Source organism: Xiphophorus hellerii, chromosome 17, assembly GCF_003331165.1.
Source record: "Xiphophorus hellerii strain 12219 chromosome 17, Xiphophorus_hellerii-4.1, whole genome shotgun sequence".
Lineage (NCBI taxonomy): Eukaryota > Metazoa > Chordata > Actinopteri > Cyprinodontiformes > Poeciliidae > Xiphophorus > Xiphophorus hellerii.
Window position 1 is genome coordinate 11,808,468 of NC_045688.1, and position 23,398 is coordinate 11,831,865.

Here is a 23,398-nt window from a genome sequence, read left to right on the forward strand (position 1 = left end):
TTAATAATAACCCTAAAGTGAAATCAATGCAAATCCAGTTCCACATCATCTGAAGACACGTTTGTTTTCCGGTATCAGAGACCCCGGGACTTTTAAGAGTGACGATTTTGAAATGGACCAAGATATTGGCCAGTGACCGGAATCTGTCGATTTTTAGTTTACAGGACCAAAAGTGATTTTTTTTTTTTAATACCAATGAGCACACTGTAAGACAAGCTGAAAGATAGGTAAGTAATTGTCATCAATATTGACTGGTCAATATCTGGCTTTTTTCCCCCCAATCAGTGACAACACATCTTTGCGTTAAAACATTTTTTGAAGCACAACTCTTTGGCGTCAAAGTTCTTGCTCAAGGATGAAAGCTAATTTTGATTTTATTTTTCCAGAATAGCAGGAGGCAAACATTCAGCTAAAAAAAATAAAACAAGCTGAAAGCTGTCAGGCCATGAAAAGAGTGAGCCACTTATAGGCAAGTCCAGGGTCAGGGGGTCATTCATTTTCAAGTTTGTTACGCCAGTGTTTTAGCGCGAGAACAACAAACGCAAAAACAATCTGGTAAAATGTGTTTTTAAAAAAACAACAAAAAGCTTTATATTCATGGACATGATTATAGATCTGCTTCAGACTAGATATCAAAACTGAGATAACCTTTTTTTGTTTTAAACGGCAATGATCTGTCCACGTTTCTCAGCATTTCTGTTCGAGTCAGATTTACAAAGAACGACCTTTTGTTAAAACTGAAGCTGTTCGCAGTAGCTTACCCCATGGAAGGTTTGCATAATGAGGGACAGAGCCAGAAAGAGTTCTCACAGATGATGTAGTGCCTGCGAAACTGCAACTAAGGACTTTAATTTCCCTGATAAAACGAGGCGATTAAATATACATATCCTTGCCCAGACTCGAGACACCAGCAGCTCCGTTATTCTCTTACAAGAATGTCATATAAGGGTAGAGAAGCTATTGAGAGGTATTTTTCCTCCTAGACAGCCTTTTCTTTTTGTTAATTAAAAGGGTAGCGGTTATTTGAGGAGTACTGGGGAAAAAAAAACATGATATTTCTGAGAATATGACATAACCTGATCTTAGTGGATCGTTGTCACTGAAAGTAAATAATTCACCTGCAGAATGCGGTCTCCTTCCTTAATGCGTCCGTCTCTCGCTGCTATGCTGTTCGGCTCCACCTGCACAAAAGAACGCAGAAATCAATCCCGACAGCTAGTCATTGAGCATGTCTGTATTCTCCGAAATGCAGCCTGCGACGTCTCGCGCTCTAACTGCACTTTGATGTTCGCCGTTTGCAGAAAACACTGTTTTTTCCCCACAAAGGAGAGATACTTTTTTTTTTAACCTCACTCTCAAGCCTGTATTTTTCCTATGTTAAAGAGGGGCTTGTGCAGACTGAGTCGGTACTGAGGTCGATTCATGTCCAAGTTTCAGAAGACAGTTACGAGCAACAGCAGATTTAACATATTTTTTTTGTACGTACGAAGAGAGCGTCACTCGTGTTGGAGATGCAACAAAAAAAAAAGTGGGGGGACTGAGAAAAAAAAAAAAAAAAAAAGCTTAAACAAAATCTTGCAAATTTTAGGCTGAATAGCTTAATTTATCCTCTTCTTCAAAAGTGTCCCGGTGGATATGCACGCCAGCGCTGCACAATCATAAATTTTGTTGTTTCCCCCGCGTGCAAGATCAAAAGTCTTAGTAAGGTGTGCAAAACATTAAAAAAAACAAGTCAAAATAAGATCACGTATTTCCCGAAAGTTGCATCAGTGCTATCCATACATGCATTTTAATGAGAGAGACCCTGCATAGCAAAGACACAGACACAAATATATGTGTTCTGTCGGTGGAAGGCAGTTTCCACAGTCTGCTTTCAATAGTTTTTGAGCTTTTTGTCAGGTTCAAGGGAAACAACTGAAAAAGCAGAACAGCAGGAAGACATGGTGCTTTACAAAAGTATTCATTCCTCTTTCAACTTTTGCATGAAATAAAAAAAAAAAAAATCTCCAATTCCCTTTCACTGCAATAATGCTGCTCTATGCCTCACAGCAGAGATGATGTATCCAAGTTGATGTGTGTTTAGACTGGACTAAAAAGTAACATTTTGGTTTTATGTCACCAGAGCACCGTCCTCTACAGGTTTGCTGTGTCGAATCCATGGTTTGTGGCAAACTTGTGGCAGGAATTCTCATGACGTTCTACAAAAATGGCCCTCTGCCTGCCAGTCTTCCAGGAAGGACGTATTTATGGTGTGTATAACTAACAGCTGACCTGTCAGCAAGTTTACTGCCTGATTAGAATAGCAGCTGTACTTTTTTTGTTTCTCTGACAGGGAAAGACTGTCAGGTCAACACTCAGCGGTGCATTTAAATCTCAAGGACAAGGGACTCTCTTCAGAACACAAAAATTGACAAATTTGAGAGAGGGAATCGAGATGGTTTGAAAGAGAAGTAGAATACGTAATCTAAGTGAATCATGAAACACCAACATTAAAGGGAGTCTAACAATAGACAGAATTAAGTTTGTAACCTAACGATCCTATTGGAGTGACGATTCTGACTCCAATTTAAAGCCCTGGTACGGTTAAATGGACGATTATGATTAGAACTGAACTAGGTGTTTGGATAATAAGTTCAATGTCTTCTGTTTAAATGTCACTTCTGAGAATCTACACTTTGACCAGTTAGAAAATGTTTCCAGTTTCAGTTGAGGTCTCTACAGCTCCTTCTCATTACTATCTCCTCATGTTTCATCAAAATTCTCCTTTTCCACTCTGTCAGTGTAGGTGGATTACCCTGTACTAAACCCTTTTCATTTTCAGGTAACAGATTAAACACTTCCATTTGATAAGTTCAACACTTGGATCATTGTTATTATTATATGATTAGCAGAGCAGAACATCTATTTTTAAGTTGCAATAGAGTTTACTTACAGTAATGTTTGTGGTTGTAATTTGACAAAATGGGTCAAATTTCAATATACCTTTTGCAGGAAACTACACAGCAAGCATGCAACTGATTCAAGCTAAATTGACTGCTGTAATTCTGCCATCTGTGCCTTTGTGCGGGAAAGCTAATCCTCATTGCAGCTCTTACTTTTCCTTTCAGCCCGTCTTTGTCTTCACAACAGGATTGAAACTGCACCTGCAGTCAGACTGAATGATTTCCTAATTTATTTCCCGTCGCCCAAGTTCCCCCGAATTCATTTGGTTTTCTCTTCAATAGCTCAATAATTAGTTTTCCTTCCGTCTTATCAACACTTTTGCAATAGGGGATCTTTTTTTTTTTTCTGAGCTGACAATCATGTGAATTAGGAGAATCTCTGTAATATATTCCTGTCTGGCTTTGCATGTTTGGTATTTAGATGAGTGGCAGTAAATGGCAGAAGAAGTCATTTCAAACTATGAGAAGAAAAGGAAGAGAGAGCCGCCGCCGCTGTGAGCTAATTAAAAGGATAACATGTTAAAAGGTGAAAAATGAGGAGGGAAGGAAGTGAATCACATTTCAAACATGACTTCCTTTTAGGCCATGCATATCTCATTCCCTGTTGATGTTTGGCTGCAAAACATTTTTCTTTTCCGTCTTCCTCCATAATTCGGTTCAACTCACTCTCCGCTTTAGAACGTAGATACGGGAATGGGTCTGGGCTTTCATAAACTCCTCGTAATAACTTCTCGCTCCAAAAGGACTAATAACGAGTCAAAAAAAATAAGACAGAGTTTCTGTGTGACTTTTAAATATCTACTTAAATAAAACCAAACAGGAAATAGTTTTACGTTGCACAAAGCTGTAGCAGTGGTTTCTAAGTACCTGACTGACGTAAATACCGGTGTCCTCCTCGTCGTCGGTCCGGTAGCATAATGTCAGACCGAGCTTATCCTCTCTGTTCAGACGACACAGCTCCACTTCCTGTTAAACGCAAGCAAAACAAATATATATATTTTTTTTTAAAACATTGAAGAGACAGCTGGTGACTGAATAGTGAAAATGAAAAAGAAACACATCTGTTAATATCAAACTCAGTGGAAAGTTGGCCAGGGTTACCTTGCCTGACTTATTATTGGTGTGGCAAAAAATTTGGATGAGTCATGCAGACTAAAAGAGCTCCACTTTTATGACATATTTCTAGCTTACATAAAGATAATCCATTAGCTTTAGGTTTGCAAAAATGACAAAAACAATAAAATAAAAACATGCAAGGAGCTTCGTGTGAAAGAGCTTTAGTTGTTCTCTAAACAGGCTGCATGTGTGCTTTTACAGAGTCACTGCTTTCCTTGAGAACATCATTTTAATGACGTTTCAACCGTCTGTTGGTTTGAGGTTGCAGGTAAAAAAAAAATCCAAGGTAGCCAATTCAGTGTCGCTATAAAATTTGCACTGTGCAACCGAACACTTTCAATCCAAGCCTAAACCTCCTCTCACCGCTTAATATATTACACAGCTTTTACCCCACTCAGGTGGTAAAAGACATACTGCACATAAAGTGTCGAATTCCATTGTTTTATCATGCAAAAAATACGACAGAGATAAAGCAGGCTTCACAAAGGCATCTGTTATGGCAATAAGAAACGGGTTATAGACTTCTATATGCTGTAAAACTTCTTTTTACTGAAGGAGAAGTGCCCAGTCCCTGAAACACAACCCAGCGTCATATTTGTCCCTCCACCAAACTATATATTCAGCAGAATGCAATCAGCACATAGTGTGATCCTGGCAACTACCAAACCCGACTGGATTGGACGGCGTGGTAGGATAAGTATCATTTGTTGCCGTCAAGAACGCGTCTCCAATGCTCTACACTCACCTCTGAGTGGTGTTGTGCTTTAACCACACTGCATTTGACACTTTTCATCGTACTTGGTATTGTAAGGCAGCTGCGTGGCCGTAGAAACCCAAAACAGGACCGTCTCTGTTTTCTAGACTTCAGCTAGGCTGAAATCCAGATAAAGTTTACAGGTACAGTATGTAGCAACGGAATCTACATACCTGCAGAAGTTGCAGACTTCTGCAGGCTGCTTTATGATATTACATGGTCTCCCATCAAAAACTGAAATGAAGGGACAAAATGGCAATGAATACATATGAATGAGGTCACAATTAAGGCACAATTTGACAGAGTGACGACTGTAACATCGCAATTCAATGAATTATAGAGGGTGTCTGAATACTTTCGACAATGTAATTTGCCTGTTCTTCTGGACATAAAACAAAAATATATTTTTTATTATTATTCATTAAGTCAAGAGTGGTTTTTAAAATTCCCTTTGACTAAATAATAAATGTTTCATCGATATTGACTTTGGGGTGGATATATATTTGGGCATTCTGCTACAGGTGGGTATGAGAATGTTCCAGCTTCTCGTTCACTACAGGACTGTTTTTCATAGATTATAAAGTTTTTCTTTTTCAAGAAGCTTTTCCCCTTTGCTTGTTCTGACTGTTCAGGTCTTTTACTAAACTTTGACGGAACAGATGCACAACAACAAACTGAGTCTGTGCACAGGCGGATGAATACATGTTTGTATGGAAAAGTCTCCTACATTTCTATGTCACTAATAAAAACAAAAATAGAGAAATAGAAGTTGAAGTAGAGGCAGCCTTAATTTGCATATTGTTGCAGTCCAAGCTCCATCTTGGTATGTGGATATTAATTAAGTCAAGGGATACAAAACTCAAACTAAGCCAATACGGTAGAGCCATGCAGGCCGGGTCTTTCATGTCTTTGCACAGCCCCCCCTCCAGGACATTTCCCCAAATTTAGTCCTACTCACCGCTGGTCCTTTTTGATCTCTGCTGTGTATTAAAGTAATCACATAACGATAACTCTGGGGGTAATCTTTATTAACCTCACACTGCCAAATCCATTTCACCTCTGTGATGAAATGAAGGAAGGGTTGTGGGAAAGAACGACGAGTAAAGAGAGGGAGCTGCTGGGGATGGTGGAGGGGAGGCAGGAATTAAACCCCTGTCCCGTGTTTCTACTGTCAGGGGAAACAACGGTAGCGGAGATTGACAGGGGAAGAAATTAATTTCTGTGGCATTTAACCCCCTGTGCAAACAGCCCTGACCTTCAAAGGTTGGGTTGTGGAAGGAGTTTATGATTTTGTAACACAACACACTGCTTCGTACCAGGCACACTCCTCACCAGCATGATGAACTGGTTGATTTGTGCCCTGATATTGCCTGCAATGATATTAAACATGTAATCTCTTAGAACATTGGATGGCGTCAAAGGCTACAAGAGATTACTTAATAATTACAGAAGGATTATGATTTATTCTGATTAGTAGTTTAACTTTAAATGTTCACAACACTACAGAAAATCATGGTTTTTGATACCTTTGTTGTGAGAAAATATGTTAAGAATATTGAGATTGGACTGACAATAGGTCTCATCCTGTTGGTGCAACATTAAACATCTGGAAGATGTTTAATATTAAGCGAATGCCCATTTCGATCGGGCATTCACTTAACCACCACCTCATGTTTCATTCAGTTGTAATTAGTGCCAAGCACAACGTTCACTGACTTATTGTTTCCTCATTTCAGCGGATGACAGCCGTTCAGCTGTAAGCAGCTTTAAGCATAAGAAAGATAATTCGGCTGATCGAGGTTCTAAATTTGTTTTACCTCCCGCTAATCCGTTGTGACAGGTACACCAAGCCTTTAATCTACATAAAGGTAAAAGGTGGTGGGGGTGGGGGAAGAAAGAATATTTATTTAGCAGAATATGCAAAGGTATTCATACCCCGTGGTCAAGTCCACAGGTGAGTAATCGTACCTGGTTTGACTAGTAAAATTTACCCAAAAAGTGGGATGAAACCAAATCAAATTGTGTTTGCTTAACTGTGGAGTGTATTTGCTATACTTTCAGTTTTTACGCCTGTGAAGCGTTTTGTTTTATACTTGGCTGAATGTACAAGTATAAGCATGGTGAATGTGTGTGAAGTAGCATTATTTAACGTTTCTTCAAACTTACTTGATGTGATATATTAAAAATAGGTTTGCCTGAAATCATTTTTTTCCTCATTTGTGGTTTTCAGCATTAGAAAGTGGCACCTGCGACAAACCAAATTAAGACTGAATAATTTGGCAAACAGAAAACTGACTTCTGTACACCCCACTGCTTCCACTTTATTAATTGCATGGTGCAAGCGATGAAATTCTGACATTATTAAAATATTTCTTGCCTCCAAGGCCTTGGTATATAAATGTGTTGGAAACAAATTCATTCCGAATCGATTCCTGTTTGATCTGTCAAATTCATAACCCTGAAACTCGGCAGGTGCCTGGTAATGTTATGGTGTGCTAGATTTGGCAGAACCACCAGGTGTATCATGACAGCTGTACCCAGGTGGGCAATCAGTTTGAAGTGAAGCAAAACCTGTCAGTTAGAAGTCATTTTTTTTCCTTGGAATGGCAGCCATGTTCTGTTTCCTGCAAGGGGAAAGCTATTCTTGTTTCAGTTAGATACACATGGATGGACTGGGGAAAGTGAGGACAGCCGATTTGGTGTGTGCAACGCCTGGCAGGTGGGGGTGGAAGGGTGTGATTAAATGGGCGAACGTTGTACGGTCCAAGTTGTTCTGATAGCACTGCTATTACCAAACAAAACCCGTCCGTCACCGTCCCACTGCCGACCCGAACTGGGGGAGGGGAGGTTGCTAAAAGGCCACAGCTACCAGCAAAGGGATCCTATTAACCAAGGAAACTGTGCACTGAACCAGGAAGGGCCTATTAAGCTACACCGGAAAACAGACAAAGCAAATAATACCCATCACTTTCAACCTGGGAGAACCTCAAGGTGGCATCATCTAAACAGCACAATGCATCTGCTAAACACTGTGCAAAAGGTCAACTTTCTCCTCGAAGAGATACATTTTTAAAAATAAATAATTTATCTGCACCACTGTAGCCCGTGCAGCTTGGGTTATAATTTTAGAACCAGAGGACTTTAGACTAGCCCACAATTTTAATCAATTTTAAGAGTAGCACTAAATCAATATTTCTACCCAAGTAGAAGTGAAAGGTGATCATCCAAATAATTATTTAAATGTAAAGAAATTTGGTAAAAAGTCTACCTAAGAATTAAGTACTTGTGCAAAACTTTTTCATCTTATTTTGTTAAAATGATGTTATCATACAGAGAAAATTAAATGACGTGTAAATAAATAAGTCACATCACTACAAAATACCAAATCCAGAGAAGAAAAACATCCCACAAATTCCCATAAAATACCTTAAAAGTTACTGATTGTAATGCGACAAAATGCAAAAAATGATGATGAGAGACCCTACCTCGTACTCGTACTCTTCAGGCCTTTCCACTTCTCCTGGAGTATTGGACATGTACTCTGGACATTCATAAAAGTCGTGTTCCATGGTGTGTATGGATTGACAGCTAAAGCAAAGAAAATGAACCATGATGAAGATCATTTACATAATGTTGTGTTCCCATATCAAAGCGTGTCATTCTGTGGAATAAATTAGATGGACATCTGCTTATGTAACTGTTAATATAAGATACCTTGTACATATTTCATGAACCAGACTTTACCAGCAGTTGTTTACCATTTTTCCATACCCAAAGTCTTTATACTTCGTCTCATTTTGTGACAAAGACATAAACAATTTCCCCCATTAAAGCCACGAACTCTGAAAATTGTCCCTGTGACTGCCTCACTGTAATTACTGACCAAGCCTATAAGATTTTCAGTTTTATGAGGCAAAATGAATTCATTTCCTGTCCAGCAAAGCTCCATAAACAGCATCAGAATGGGTGCCGTGTCAGGCCGCCTACTATATCAGTCCACTGGATTTTAATCGCCTAGCAAAAGCCTTCATTAAGGAAAATGGATGTAGCACACCGAAGCAATTACTGTTTGCCAGTTCGCCTGTGCATAATCATATCACAGTGCTCGGCTTTGCTTGGGGTTTCCACTCTGACAGAGCTGCTTAATAGCTATTATAAAAGGAATTCAATAAGTGTTTTCCCTCACCTGTCGGAGAGCAAGAACGGACAGATGTCTGGGACTGGCGGGGTTGCGGGCCGGAGCTTGGCCAGCGCCATGATGTGCTCGAATGTGATGTCTGTTTGTGTGCAAACGTCGACCACACACACATCCTGTGCCGAGTCGCAGTTCTTTTGCACGACGGTGGCTCTGGCGGGGGTTCGCCGGAGAACCTGGACAACGATGGGGTCTCGCCTGATGGCCTCCACCACTGATTCGTCATGTTCAACCTTGGAGAAGTCACGCCCGTTCACCTTGGGTGAGAAAAAAAACGAAATAAAAAAACAACTATTCATGTTGGAGATGTTTTGCTCATCGGAGGTTTCTTGTTTAACCCTTTAAGATATTACTCAACCAGAAATAATCCATCATTTGATTGAGCCACCCAGCAGCATCCAGATGTACATCAAACATCTGTATTTTTTTTTTTATAGTACCTGCACAATCCCCCAAAGTCTGGCATCCATTAAAGTACGTCCTACATCAAAACTACAAAATGTAAATTTGGAATATCTTTTCACTTCACAGTATGTTTCCCAGTAGGCTGTGAGATTGTAACTGCTCACCAGCTGACTTTATGTTTTTCAGTTCCATGTAAGTTCAGAAATATATTTTTCTAGAGAGCACATTTGATCTCTTTCTAATTCAAATGCAAGTCTACCCTGTTCTTACGCCAATCCATCTAAGCGAGATGCATTATTTACGCTGAAATTTTACTATTAAGCCCATTAAGTGCATAATAGCAATGCTGATTGAGACAAATGAGCAATAAAATGGAAACAAGCACCATCGAGTACACCATGTATCATCAGAGACACAAGTTTTAGCGAACATTGCATTTATAATTCAGATAATCAGCCACAGTTGTGCAACACTGGGATGGGTAGAGGAGAAGCTATTTGTGTAACACGTCGCAGCGACTGCTTTTGAAAACATGCATATTGATCTGCACATTTATTCAAACAGCTTATTTGTACTGATCTGGAGGATATGCAAATATCAGTTTGCTTGAAAAAGCTTTAATGGACATGAGTGTCAATCCTGAGCATCGCTATTACTCAAACACGACTGCACAACTGTCAACAACATCCAAGTTGTCTTTATTCTTGTGATACTTTGTTGTTGGACGGAGAGATCAAACTTTACAGTGTTGCAGTGAATTTGCGTTAAAATGTTCATCTTTTTACAGTGGCAATCCCCGTTATCCTACAGAATGGATTTTTCTGTCACAAAGCAAACATAAATAAATTCAAAATAAAACCAAGCAAAGTTTAAAACAACTTAAAAGTTTTTCTGAGTAGTAGAAGGATATATTAATCAAGGCATTGATACAGAATGATACTGCATCAAATTATACACACCTTGGCATTGGCAACAAGTAAAAACCAGAAAAGAAAGGTATTTTTGGCTGAATTTAGATTTTGCTATTAAACTGAATTAGAAAACCCTGCCCCATCAATTTATATATAAAACAATATTCATGTTTTTGTTTTTTTTTGCTAAAAAAATTACATTTTCAAGCAAACATTTTACAGTTTAGCCTACATTACACATTTAGACTCCCAATAGCTACAATAATGAAATTAGCTTCAGCTAATAGACAGATTGAAGTGTTCAGTGTAGATTCCCATGTTTCGCTCCATTTATTTCTTGTTCTTTTGTTCCTGTTCCCTTCGCATTGGGGGTGCCCAAAGTCGGCCCTCGAGGGCCGTTTTAGTTCTCATCCTGGTGGTAGTAACAACCTTTTCAGCATGTCAGTGCTCTTCTTAGGCCTTCTAACGATTTATCATTAGATCCAGGTGCGTTAAACCAGGGAGAGAACTAAAACATGCAGGATGCCGGCCCTCGAGGACCGACTTTGGACAACCCTGCCGGCTTCACCTGCTGTGTTGATTCTGTGTCATTTGGCCATTTTTTCCTCAGCTCCACCAGTCATGTACCCCACACAGTTCCAGCACATTCAGTTAATTACACTCTCATCTTCTTTGTTCCAAATCCACCCTCATGTTTACCTGGTTATTTGTCAGGTTCATCTGCTTCCTCCAAATGGTTGTCTTCTCTTTTTTGTTGCTTTTTTTCCTGGGTTAGACACAGTTCTCTGATTTTCCTTGGTTTATTATTAAACATCAACTTGAGCCATCATGTAGTATACCAGGCCTATAAAATTAAGCAGTAATTTTCAAGTTCTAATTGCCTACAATATTAATCGGTTTCAATTCTTCTAAATAAGTCAAACTTTTAAATTGGATATTTCTACTCTAAATTTTTCAACCACTCAAATGCTAGGTAAAGTAACTCTGCCACTTTCTCTGAAGTTTCACTGCAGTCACAACTTTATATAACTACTGTGTCGCCTTGAAAGATCTCAGTTCTGGTCCTCTGGTCCCCCCCCTGCCTGCCTTGCATATGTTTTAAGCGTTTTCCCTTCTGCCACACACCTGGCATGAATCTGTGGGTGACTAACAGGCATCTGCGGCGCTCGATGGCCGCAGAAGAGGTCAAGCAATCATTTGAGAGAGGCGTTCTGGAACAAAAGCACATCTAATACATGAAGGGAGGGGAGAGGGGGACGAGGACGGGAATTGAGAAACACTTGCTGCTGGGACCTCCCATTACAATGTCTCTGAAGTCTATCTGACTTGCTTTCTAGCTGGACAAAAGAAAGAAAGAAAGAAAGAAAAACACACAGCAGTCTGCTACTTGCATATGTACACTTGAAAACCAATTCAGTTGGTTTGCTATTATATATATTTATGTAAATGACTGTGATATGCTGATTCTTTTTTTTGGGGGGGGGGGGTGATGTCAATATTTAGATGACAGGACACTTTGTGACTGATTATTAACTCGCTAATAATTGGGTCCCAGCTTTCCGCAACCAGGAGCCAACTGTTGGATTTGTTGAAACGGCTGCCGTTCTATCACCGCTTCGCCTGAAGCTTTCAACATACACAAAGCATATTGCACACGTCAGCCTTTAAACGTGACAGGGTTTCTATCAACTTGTCACTTCAGATGGTTTAATGTTATTTCCAGTCCTCAATACAAACAGCGTGTGATAACAAAATCACTAAGATAAGGGCTGCGTGTGCGTGCGTGCAAGTGCACGTGCACTCGTGAATGGATGTGTTTGCTGAACTGAGATAAGAGCGAAAGCACTCAACCTCACAGCTAAACCTGACAGATATGGTGTCATTGCGAACAAATGGAAGCAAACACAGAATGCACAGAAAGTTTTCACGCACAATTTAAGCATTGTATCATCCCCTAGAAAGACTTGAAGCATCTATACGTTTGCATTTACGATGTCGGACTGAATAACTCCTGTCTCACGCTGAAAAGGGTTACAATGAACTATGAAACAATGAGCTGCCCTCGTCCATTTAGTGTTGACCTCGTCTTCCCCTGCAGCAGTCGAAGCCCTCGCCACAATCTTTCGTTTTACCCCTGCATTTTGATTTCCGGAAACTTCTGCTCTGCTCACAAAAAGGCCGTTTTCATATTCATGGAGGCGCGATGTCACGAGGAGGCAGGAAACGCAGGTGGCATGCCGCTTTAATCTTCCAAATCTCATTTCTTTTCCCTCTACTGACTGCATTGTGAGGATTCAGAAGGGCTCACTGTTCATAAATGTCTCATTTCAATAATAAAAGTGTCTTATGGACAATATCATCCTGTGCAACAATGGGAAAAAATTATCATGTTTTCACACGTTCGAGTGACAGGTGTGCGCATGGTGTGGTTATACGATCGGTCAATTGAATCAGGCCCGACATGCGATCAGGATACTGTGGGGATATTGACATGCGTCTTACATGCGATAAGGGAGAAAAAATAAGAAAACCAGACAGATCTGAAATGAATGTTTGATTTATTCATTGTTGTTTAGAGATGTGCTTCCAAAGAAATGTAATATTTGTAATATGCCGGGTAAGAGACATTTTGGTGTAGGTTTTTCAGTATATCATTTAGCTACTTTGATCATCTTTGGGTTATCTTATTGTAACCTTGTATTCCCGACTATATGATATAATAAAATCAAAAGTTATTGGAAAAGGGGATAACTTTTTTTTTTCTTGGTAGATAGAAAGTATACCTCTTTAATTGTATTTTGGCACCAGCCCTTTTAAGTTTCCTCAAAGTGCCTTGAGAGATTGAAAATTATGCATGGCAAAATATTTAAAAAGGTGTGCCATGTGTTTGCACTGAGAACCCTTTACTTTTGATACCCCTATTAAATAGAGAGCAACTAAGTCCCTTCAGAAGTTTCTCTATTAGGGAATACGATCCATCTGGAATTCATTTATTTTAACTCCAATTGTTCTATGAAGGCCTAAGAGATTTGTTAGAGAATATTATGGAACAGACAATATCATGAAGACCGAGGTACACGCTTGACATGTAAGGGAAAAAGTTGCGGAGATGCTCAGCAAACAGGTGGAAGAAGGTGCTCAGGTCAATTGAGATCAAAATTCAAGTATTTGGGCTGCACACAACATGCCATGTGTGGTTAGAAAACTGTTACTTCACATACGGTAGTGGCAGCATTAGACTATGATGGTGCTTGGTGAAGGGACGTTGTTGGAGTTGCTGGGATGCAGATAACTCTAGGGAACTATGGGAAGAAACCTGTTGAAGGTTACAAAAGACGTGAGCCTGGTGCGGCGGCTCACCTTCCAGTACAGACAGAGCTACAATAGAATGCTTTGGGTCAATATAGTCGATACATAGTGGGTATTCCACAGCATGACTCCGAAGAAAAGCTAATTCAATTTAAGGGGCCTAAAAGTGGTCTGAAATCATTTATGAAATCGGTTTCTCCACTTCATAATTACAATCTCTTATGATTTGGTTTTACAGCACAAAATCCCATCGCCTCAAATATAAAACTCAACAACACTCTTGCAGCAATATCCTCTGATTTTGCACTTTTCTTGATGTTTAAGTTTTTGGTTCTTTTCAGGAGAAGGAAACCGAGGACATAAACAAACGACCGACCCCTGTTCACAGATTTTAAAACTTTTACTACCTAAGGGCCACAAAAAAAAACAACAAGAAAACCCTGACTCAAATGTATTTACTTTGTTTATCCTTAATTACATGAGTAACATTTCACCCTGATTTGCATTCTTTTAGGGCAGGCTTGATCATCTTTTTCAATCAGCAACCGCTCGCCGCGCCTCATGGTGCTCTGCTGTTTTACATTTCTGTATCACACCAATTAATCAAAGTGACAAGGTATTTAATGAGAGGCAATTAGAGTGTTAACCAAAATGCAAATCAGACAAGGACAGAGAGAAAGTACTGGCGGGGTGGGGAGGGAGAGACTTTGTGTTGCGAGCTCAGCGTGTTGGCGTGTATGCACGTTTGTGATTAGCTATGGCAACAGGTTGAAGGAGATTTCACTCAGGGCTCTAACTGAGTGAAATTTAGTCCACTTCTTTCCACCTGTGCTCCTCCACATCCCTGATATCATCTATGTGCATGCATGTGAATGTGTGCACAAGTTGCTACGAGTGTCCTTGAGGTTTTTTTTTAAGCAGACAGCGGCTCCGGCCCAACAGGCGAAAACAACTAATTAGTTCCGCATGAGAAAGTCAGCATGACAAGATGAAACATGGACTTAACAGCTGCTGTCGAGACGGATGTTAAGTACCGCGCTTAGGTCAGTCTCTTCTACATCACACGGTATCTGTGTGCAGCAGATTAGAGCATGCTTCCTCCAGGAATCGCTCTCCGTAGAGCCGCCTGGCTTCAGATGTTAGATCTTGCAGTCAGAAGGAGTCTAAAGATAAGGCTGTACCTTTTAGTTAAACACTGGCAGACGTCAAGGAGTTTCACAGCTACGGCTGGCCTGCGAGTCCCATATGTTCATGTTCAGTGATACTTGCTAAAAGTAGCATACTTGTGTATCGTCCCTCAACTGGTTATTCATCTGTATTCAAAATTCCCGTCATGAAACATAAGTGACACATAAGTGTCCTTTAATCTGATTGATTTTGCTTCTCTGCAGCTGATGCTTCACCATCTCTGGAAACTGGTGTTTGACACATACTTCTGAGCACTTGGGAGTTCTATTCTTAAAACTATGCGACAATGTAAAAGATAAGCCACGTTTTCACAATTCACAACTGTTATTGTTTGCATTTTTGGATATGCGTAGTTGCTCAGATTTTATTTAGAGATTGAGAAAGATACAAGCAACGTGCAACCTGGTAGAAAACTTGTAAAAATCTACAGAATACTTGAGTCTGTGCCAGAGGTTCATCTTCCAGCAAGACAACAATAGCATAACATACTGCCAGTGCTACAAAGCATTGGTTTAGATAGAAGCATATTTAGTGTTGGAATGGCCCAGACAAAGTCTCAATGTTAATCCAGATAAAAATCCCCGTGTAGTTTGCAGATCCTTTCTATCCTGAGCTTGAGGTGTTTTACAGAAGAATCAGTTGCTAGAATTTCAAACTGTAATTACAGTGAAATTTTGTCCCACAAAGTATTGAATCAGAATAAAAATCCATTGTGTGATTTTTAACTGGGATAGTGAAAAGCTCAGAGGGTAAGTGATTAAATTTTTTTTTTTCTGGAAACCCTAAGCCAACGTGAAGTATGTTTATTCAAGAGTAATGTTCTTAGTTTTGTTTTATAATAAAAGTGGCTCATATGCCTGTATTTTAAAGTGGCATATCATATTTTGTGCTAGCAAAGGCCCTCTTTATGGTCTCACCAGTAAATTCCATGTTTTGTGTTATAAGGAACCCTCCCCCGTTCTTTTCCTGCCACTCTCATCATTTGTCAACTCATTTGAACCAGTTTGAATATTGTGTAGTATGTTGCCAAAGAAGTCCATAAACAAGACATTTCTTCTTCATATGTCTGTGGCATTACACAGGTAGTTCAGGCAAGCACACCGGCGTCAGAAACCGTTGACTTGTGATTGTCATTCCAAGCAGCTATTTCTGATGCAAGCGAAGGGAAATCAAAGGTTATCTGTCAGTGAATGCATTAGGAACCCTCTTATTTCCTCCTCTTTGTCCCACTTCTTTATGCAAGGCAGCCTTCCTTTCAATTAGGCTTCATGAATACAGATACACCTCACTGTTTTACTCCTGCAAAGAAACACATTTTGTCTTGCTGTCCCTTTCCTTTTTTTTTTTTTTTGAGAACAAGATGCATTGATTAGTTCAAGGTGAAAACAACTTCGTCTCAAGACTACAAATCTCTTGACAACATTCAAGAGGTCTTCAACAGATTCAGTAATGTAACCCTCAATCTGTTTTGCTTTATGTGAATTGTATCTTAGTAGTTTTCTTAATTTACTCTCATAAATGAGCAATGCTTTCTTCTTTGTGCGCCCATATATTATGCGCTGCCATTTAACTAATAGGCTGTGTGTCTTTGAGCAGCCATGGATGCCACGGGTTATGACAGACTGCATCAGCAAGACATTCATTACCCTCACCATCCTAGCAACCAAATCACAATAACTGCAATCCAAATGTGGGCACCCAGCCTCGCTGCCACACACTCCTTATTTCTTGTCACCGACGCATAAATTAGCCTCCCTTTTGTCACATCAGGAGACTGGCACGTTGAGAATTGGCTCAGTTTGTTTTCCTCCTTGTGACACGTGGAGCATTAATGTTGGGACGGGAGCAAAAAAAAAAAAAAAACTATTCATTGAGAAATCAATAAATGCCACTTTGATTCCCGCATTTGTACATATGCAGGTATTTTGTGTCTGCGGAATGTCTGAATGTGTTTTATTAACATTTCAACCACATATAATTGGATGATTTCTCGCTGATGCAGATAGTTGCCTTGACTGACTAATGTAATTGGCCCGTGCTGCAGCAGGACTATATTGTTGCGCCGTGTCCTCCCCAAACTCATTATATCACCATTAATCTCTCATCTGCCATTAGAGCAACAGCCAGTGAGCCGAGCGTAACAATAGAGTGTCCCGTCTTTGAGCCCCACAACCCATACTGGCAATGAGTTTGAATTAGGCTCTCTGGGGTCACCGATTAGTCCCTCTTAATTCATCCAGATGGCTGAGTTCACAAAGAGGCTATATTTTACTCCCCTATTTGAAAGCACAACACAAAATCTCCATTTAATTACATCAGTTACTTCTCTATTTTGGTATCAACTTTTCTTTCTCTTAAGGTGGATATTTTTTTTGTCAGGATTTATTTTGAATTTGATACATAAACAAAGAAAAAAAGTTTCAAAAATATAGATACTTTACGGCACAAAGAGGGATAACTCAAGCCAGACGAGACGAACTGTCAACCAGCTGTTGTTTGTGAGCATAAAGTTAAATTAAAAAGCGCTTTTTAAAAAGAAATTTAAATTTAAATGCTAGCAGATTACATTTAATAAGAGCCCTCTCCAAACATTTCTCCTACATATTTAGCCAGAATAATTCTCTGGAAAGGCATTTTTTTCTTGTGACTGAGCAAGATGAATGAGAGATTGTTTACCTTTGAACCCCAAATTAATTTTATTTTTTATCTCAATTTCGTTGCCAAGAAACTTAGTGATAAATGGATTTTCTTATGCTAATTGAGTTCTTAAATGTTACAAAAAAGCAGTAGTTTTCAGAAATTGTGCTAGTCATGCCTAGTCTTGTTTTGCATTTTAACTGAACTGGGAAGCAAGTTTAGCAACTTTTGTCATTTCCTTGCTTCCCTACTACTTTCTACTTTTTGAACTGAAGGAATAAAATCCAGCGTGTGCACCAGCAGCACACTAAAAGCTGAGGAACAACTGGATATCATGCATATTTTTATACAGATAATCTTAGAGACAGTGATGTTAAAGGCTAGCTGTAAAATTGAGACATTAAAATACTAAGAGAATGTTTCAATTTCCGTATTTTACATAAAAAAAGCAATAGACATCAATATGAAAGCACAGTATTCCCTTCACAATAAAAACTGTGGACCCAAACTAACTTGCAACCTTAGAAGTAAGGAAATAGAGGCATCACAAAAGGTCAAAGGAGCCCAAAAATTTCAGCTACTTTTAACTCATATCTGACATTCAGGATGTTCATTAGTACCCCATTTATTTCAGCTTACTTAGATCATCATTGCACACAGTCATATTATTCTTCTTCATACGAGCCCAAAATGGCTAAAGGCAAAAAGTCAACTCTAAATGCAATCGGGAGTATAATTAGCAGAAAAGTAGCAGCCTGGGAAGTGAAAAACCTCACTAAAGAGCGGGAAAATTAAAGATTTATGTGCTGCTTTTTGCATAAATATAAATCTTCTTATTTTCCAGAAAAGCCTAGAGTGTGTGAAGTTTTCTCTCCTCCCATCAAACTTTACCCTTTTTTCTAGTGATGCGTGTTTATGTTCACTGGAAGCACCTAACACATTAGCATTATTCATAGCGTGAAGTTTCCTCAGTCTGCCCTTTGGTGGAGAAGAGAAACGACTTTACACTTCATTTACACTTCACACTAGATGTGAGCAGGAGGAGAGCTGTGCCTGTAAAGAAAAATGCCTTCATCTAAACAGACACCTGGTTGCTTAAATGAGAGATTTGCCGTTGTCTAATTCAACCAGATTCAGTCGAGATTTAACAATATTTCAGTGTGACTGCAAATCTTTAAATCTGGCCACGCAAATTTGCGAGTTTGCAAGTGACAAAGTTGTCTGCAAATTCAGATAAAGCTTTTTTGTTATTTTCTACAACCAAGCACTGCCTTAAAGCAGCACTATGTAACTTTTATAAAAACAAAAAAAGGTTTTTAAAATATTTTTTACATCTGTCACTAATACAGCATTCATATTATAAGACAGATAATCTGTGAAAAAAATTGAGGTCCTCTACCTTCTGGCAGTACTCCTATTGCCATCTGAAAAAATACAGTCCTCAGCCATAAACAACCAATCAAAGCCAGGAGGAAGGTCTTAGCGCTGTCAGTCATGCTTGTGAACACACTCCCCTCCCAAGCCCTCTCTGCTATGATACAGTTCCTTCACCACAAAGGAGCCAACCATGAATGCTCAGGTTAGTTAGCATAGCCGCTGATGACAACAGATAAATGGCTTTCCTATTGTGGTAAGTTGTTTCTATTAGTAAATTGAGCAGCGCTTACAAAATCTGGCTATTTTCATTCGGAAAAGTTCCGAATTCAGACTGCCATGAAAAAGTCTGATATGGGTCACATATGGGCAAAAAAAATGGATTTGGGTCACAATTGCCTGCTGTGTGAACATAGCCTAAGTACCATTATTATTATTAGGTCGCTGGTACAACATTTGCAGGGCATTTGCATACATTTCTTAGCAATACTTTTCTCACTGGCACATTTGTGCAATATGTATTGTGTCTCAAAAAACATACTAGACCTAGGTTGATAGAAAAGCATAGCGGATCCTAAAGCTGCGCATCTATGCCACAGAAATGCAAGGAAAGACACAAAACAGCGTGGAAGGGCTGCTCCTCATTAAAAGTGTGTCACATGTTTCCACGTAGAACCAAGCAGGGCTTCAACCGTTCTCCACCCTCAGGACATTTCCCATATCAGCATAAGGCTTACGGTTACACCTCCCACTAAATGTAATCACCCCCCTGCTATGCAGATGGTTTAGTGTTATTCTATCTGTAACTGGACTCGAAGCCAGACTCTGAGTGGGCCTAATGACTTCTAAACCCAAGCTGGTTAAGCGAGAAAGCAACACTGCCTCTCTGGTGCAACCTGATCTCCCTTTGGACCACCTGGTCCAAGGGTGTACACAGAAGCTACAAAACACACTCGACAGTGATGTACAAATATTTCAATGCTTTTAAGCACGTTTGTAACATTCCACATGTAGAATTGTTTGGCTTTGAAAACAGGCTATAGCGAATATGCCAGAGCTTCGAAATTCAAGCAATCTGCTGTGAATCTCTATGAAATACGAAATAAACCTATTATTCATGTTCGTCGCCCCAAACGATTGCACATAATAGAGATGTTCTTGGCAAAAAAACAACTCCAAAACAAAAAATTTAAAAAAATAGAGATTTCACCTGTTTCATCTGATCTAACAATTGGTCTTAGAAGAAAAAAAAAAATCAAAGATCTGATCTCCAGATCCAACTGGAAGAAATATGTAAACATGGAGAGTGCTGGAGGTTCTCAACATCTTCAAAATTATGCTTCAGTATCTCCCTCCAGTCCTCTAACTGCTCCACGTCGAGGGGATTCTTTGTGCATATTTCATGTGTATGTGTGCTCTTCCGTTGCAAGCAAATGCCTCCACTGCATCCATAACTGCTCCAGATGGTTTATCTTAGCATCTGTCTAACCTGACAAAACATAGCCTGCAGCATGTGGCCATAAGATGTGTTATTTGGTTATTCTGGCAGAAGGTTGACTTCAAGCTGTATGATAGTAATTGTCTGAAAGCGGAGTGTAACAATAGACAAAAATTACTACATTTCCGGGCAGGTTGGACACTTCTATGACTTCAATTGATATCTTTTTTCCTGCAGGGTCATTCTATCAAAACAAATCTGTGGCACCGAGGAAGCAGAGGTTGTGCCCAACTATTTTAATGAGTGGAAGAGAGGAGAAGAAACGACAGACTGGGGAAGTGACATGGAACAGACCTGATGCTGTTTGATGACTGATAGGCAGTCAACCTATCTGTTTTGAAAAGCTTTAGAAGAAAATGTGAGGATTTAACAGAATTACTGGTGGTACGCAACTCATCTTTCAGAGCTTCCATTGACTTATTTTAAACTTTAAACTCCATACAAATCTCTTGGGACATTTTCCCCTCATTTCGTGACCATGATGTGCTTTGGAAAAAGTAGTTGTACCCCTACAAAATTCAAGCCATTTTCTGTAGATTTGATCTGAATTTATCAATACAAAGTAAGTCGTACCTATTAATAGGAAGAAGAACACATAGCTCTCAAAATGTTTAACCACTAACATGAAAATTGTAGCTGCGATTTTTATTTGTACTTTGTACAATCTCTAATCATTGCAATAACAACTGCAAATCTTTTGAGTATGTTTCCACCATGTATGTACATTCAGAGACTGAATATTTTGCCAGTTTTGTATATCTCTTCCTTATACAAAAACATACGTCTCAGTCATATTCCTTTTATGTGACTCTTGTCACAGATTTTGAACTGCTCGTGGGTCTGGACTTTGACTGGGCCATTCTCATACATGAACAATTTGACTTCCCCTTCGTCAACATTGACCAGATCCGCTTTCCCTGTTAAAGAGTCACATGCCCACCACCATGGTTAATGAGGATGGTGCGTCTAGGTGGTTCAGTGTCAAAGTAAAGGAGTCTGAATATAAATCTGGACCACACTTTTCCGAATTTTGTAATTATCTGCTGCTTTATCTTAGCCTTTTATTCAAAATCTCAATGACATACATTGAACATTGTGGCTATAAAATTCCAATACGTTGTAGAAAATTCCCAGCCTTCCTAACATCTCATTGATCTTTGACATAATTCATAATCACCGACAGGTCAAAAAGTGTTGATCAATCTTTGAATTGCATTTTTACACCGTCCAAAAAACGGATAAAGGCAGTAAAACTGATGGATGGATGCCCTGACCCTTTGCAATTATCATTCTGTGTGATAAATCGAAAGTGCAAATATGCATATCTGCTTTTGTATTGTTCAGTGGATTCCACAGGCATCACATGTTCATCCTTTGCCTCGTCTGAAGGGAGTTAGAGAAGAGGCGGCGAGGAGAGTGACTGTGCCCAGGGAAAGGGCTTTTATCCCAGGCTTATCAGAGCCAGCGCAGAGGGAGATTGTTGGCCAGTGGAGCAAGACGCTGATTGTTGTTGCCTTCGCCTATCCCCTTTCCCCCAATCAACACTGGACATCCCTTTCTCCCCCCACTAACACATGGAGGAACAAAGTGTATGTTTGCTCAAGGGTAGGCAGACTGGAAGATAAAGAAACATCGCATAAACACTGGGCAGAAGCATTTAGTGATCATTCTGTCACTTTCTCTCAGTAAAAAGTCTTAGCTTACATAGGATGTACTTCTATACATCCTTGTGTTACTGGCAATGGATATTCACCCTTTTGCTCTTCCCAGTTCTTGGCGAGCAACCAGAAGACATTCTACCCACGGTGCCAGCGACGAGGACATATGCACCTCTAAATCATGTGGTATTATCACCAGGCTGAGCTCCAATGAGCAGCTATAAACATGATGGAAGACACCAGATGATCAGTGTTAAGCAGCAGAAATCATTTCCATTGTGTGTCATTAATTCTTGTATTTCTTATGAACAGAAAATATTTTACCTAGGTAAATCTAACAGTTTGGTAAAAACAAAGATTGAAAATGTTTTGTAAAAAAAACCCCCCAAAAAAACGTTGAGGGAATACAAGACTGTCGAGACGATTTACGGTGATAGGTAAAAAGGTCACCCTCGCTGACCCACGTCGACAGGCGGACAGCGTACTTGTTGGGATGAAAAACGCAAGAAAGATGGAGAGGTCAGCACAACGAATGGCTCAAAACCCCATCAGAAAGATTGAAAAGGACAAACAAAAGAAGAGTGCTACTTTGATTTGTAGTACGTTTTACAACCTCAACATATGAGATCACTTATATTATGCTGTACCTTTATGTAAAAAAAAAAAAAAAAAAAAAAAGAGCCATAGCCTCTTTGGCGAGTAACTACACTTCCCAACAAATAAAGTTCAGCTTCAGGTCCAGTTTGGGCATATGGATGTGCCGGCTGTGCGGGTCTGACCCCAGCCTCCCCTGCTCTGTGTGGCACTTGCAGGACACCTCGGGTGGTGGCGGGGGCGAGGGGCTGGTTGTCTAGCCTCCTCTGTTCTGTCTAACAGGCTGGACATGAGGCACGGCATCTGTCTCTAGAGGAAATGCTCACACCAGAGATTGGCCTGGTTCGCAACAAGAGCAGACCGGTATACATAAGGTATCCAACGGGGGGAAGGTGGATATTTTCAGAAAAGGACCTGCAATAGTAATGTAGGACATGTGTGTTATACACGGTTAAAAAAATCAGTTTGTAATCACTTCCCTTTCTGCTCACTGACCTGATGAAGCAACATTGCAAACCAAAAAATTCCCTCAAAAAAATACAGCAAGGCATGGGCCGCTTATACTTAGTTCACATGCCAAGATTTTCAAGCCGATTTTTGTCCTGTTTTCCCCGTTCCTACAGTCGTAAGGACACCCCGATTATTTCGACGACTTCGAAGATAATCTTAGGAGATATTCCTGCCGTTTGTGGTGCACTAAGGGAAATCTGGTTCGCTCAGAAGGATGTCGGGACTGCTCAGGTCTAAAATCAAGGATATTACTCTGAACTCACATTTGGTTTCGGGGGGTTCTGGGAAATTTTCTATCTGACATTTG

The 23,398-nt window shown here is 39.8% G+C and overlaps 1 protein-coding gene across 2 annotated transcripts in view; it reads right to left on the reverse strand.

The window, feature by feature from the left end:
* The window catches only part of pdzrn4 (PDZ domain containing ring finger 4), a 66,402-nt gene that overhangs the window by 4,759 nt on the left and 38,245 nt on the right, over positions 1–23,398 (reverse strand). For both annotated transcript variants that reach the window (XM_032590171.1, XM_032590170.1), the window contains 4 exons: positions 8,999–9,264; positions 8,298–8,400; positions 3,810–3,908; positions 1,119–1,181 (listed from right to left, as the gene is read on the reverse strand). In XM_032590171.1, coding sequence (XP_032446062.1) covers positions 1,119–1,181; positions 3,810–3,908; positions 8,298–8,400; positions 8,999–9,069 — 336 coding nt within the window. In that variant the 5' untranslated portion in view covers positions 9,070–9,264. The remainder of the gene's footprint in view (positions 1–1,118; positions 1,182–3,809; positions 3,909–8,297; positions 8,401–8,998; positions 9,265–23,398) is intronic.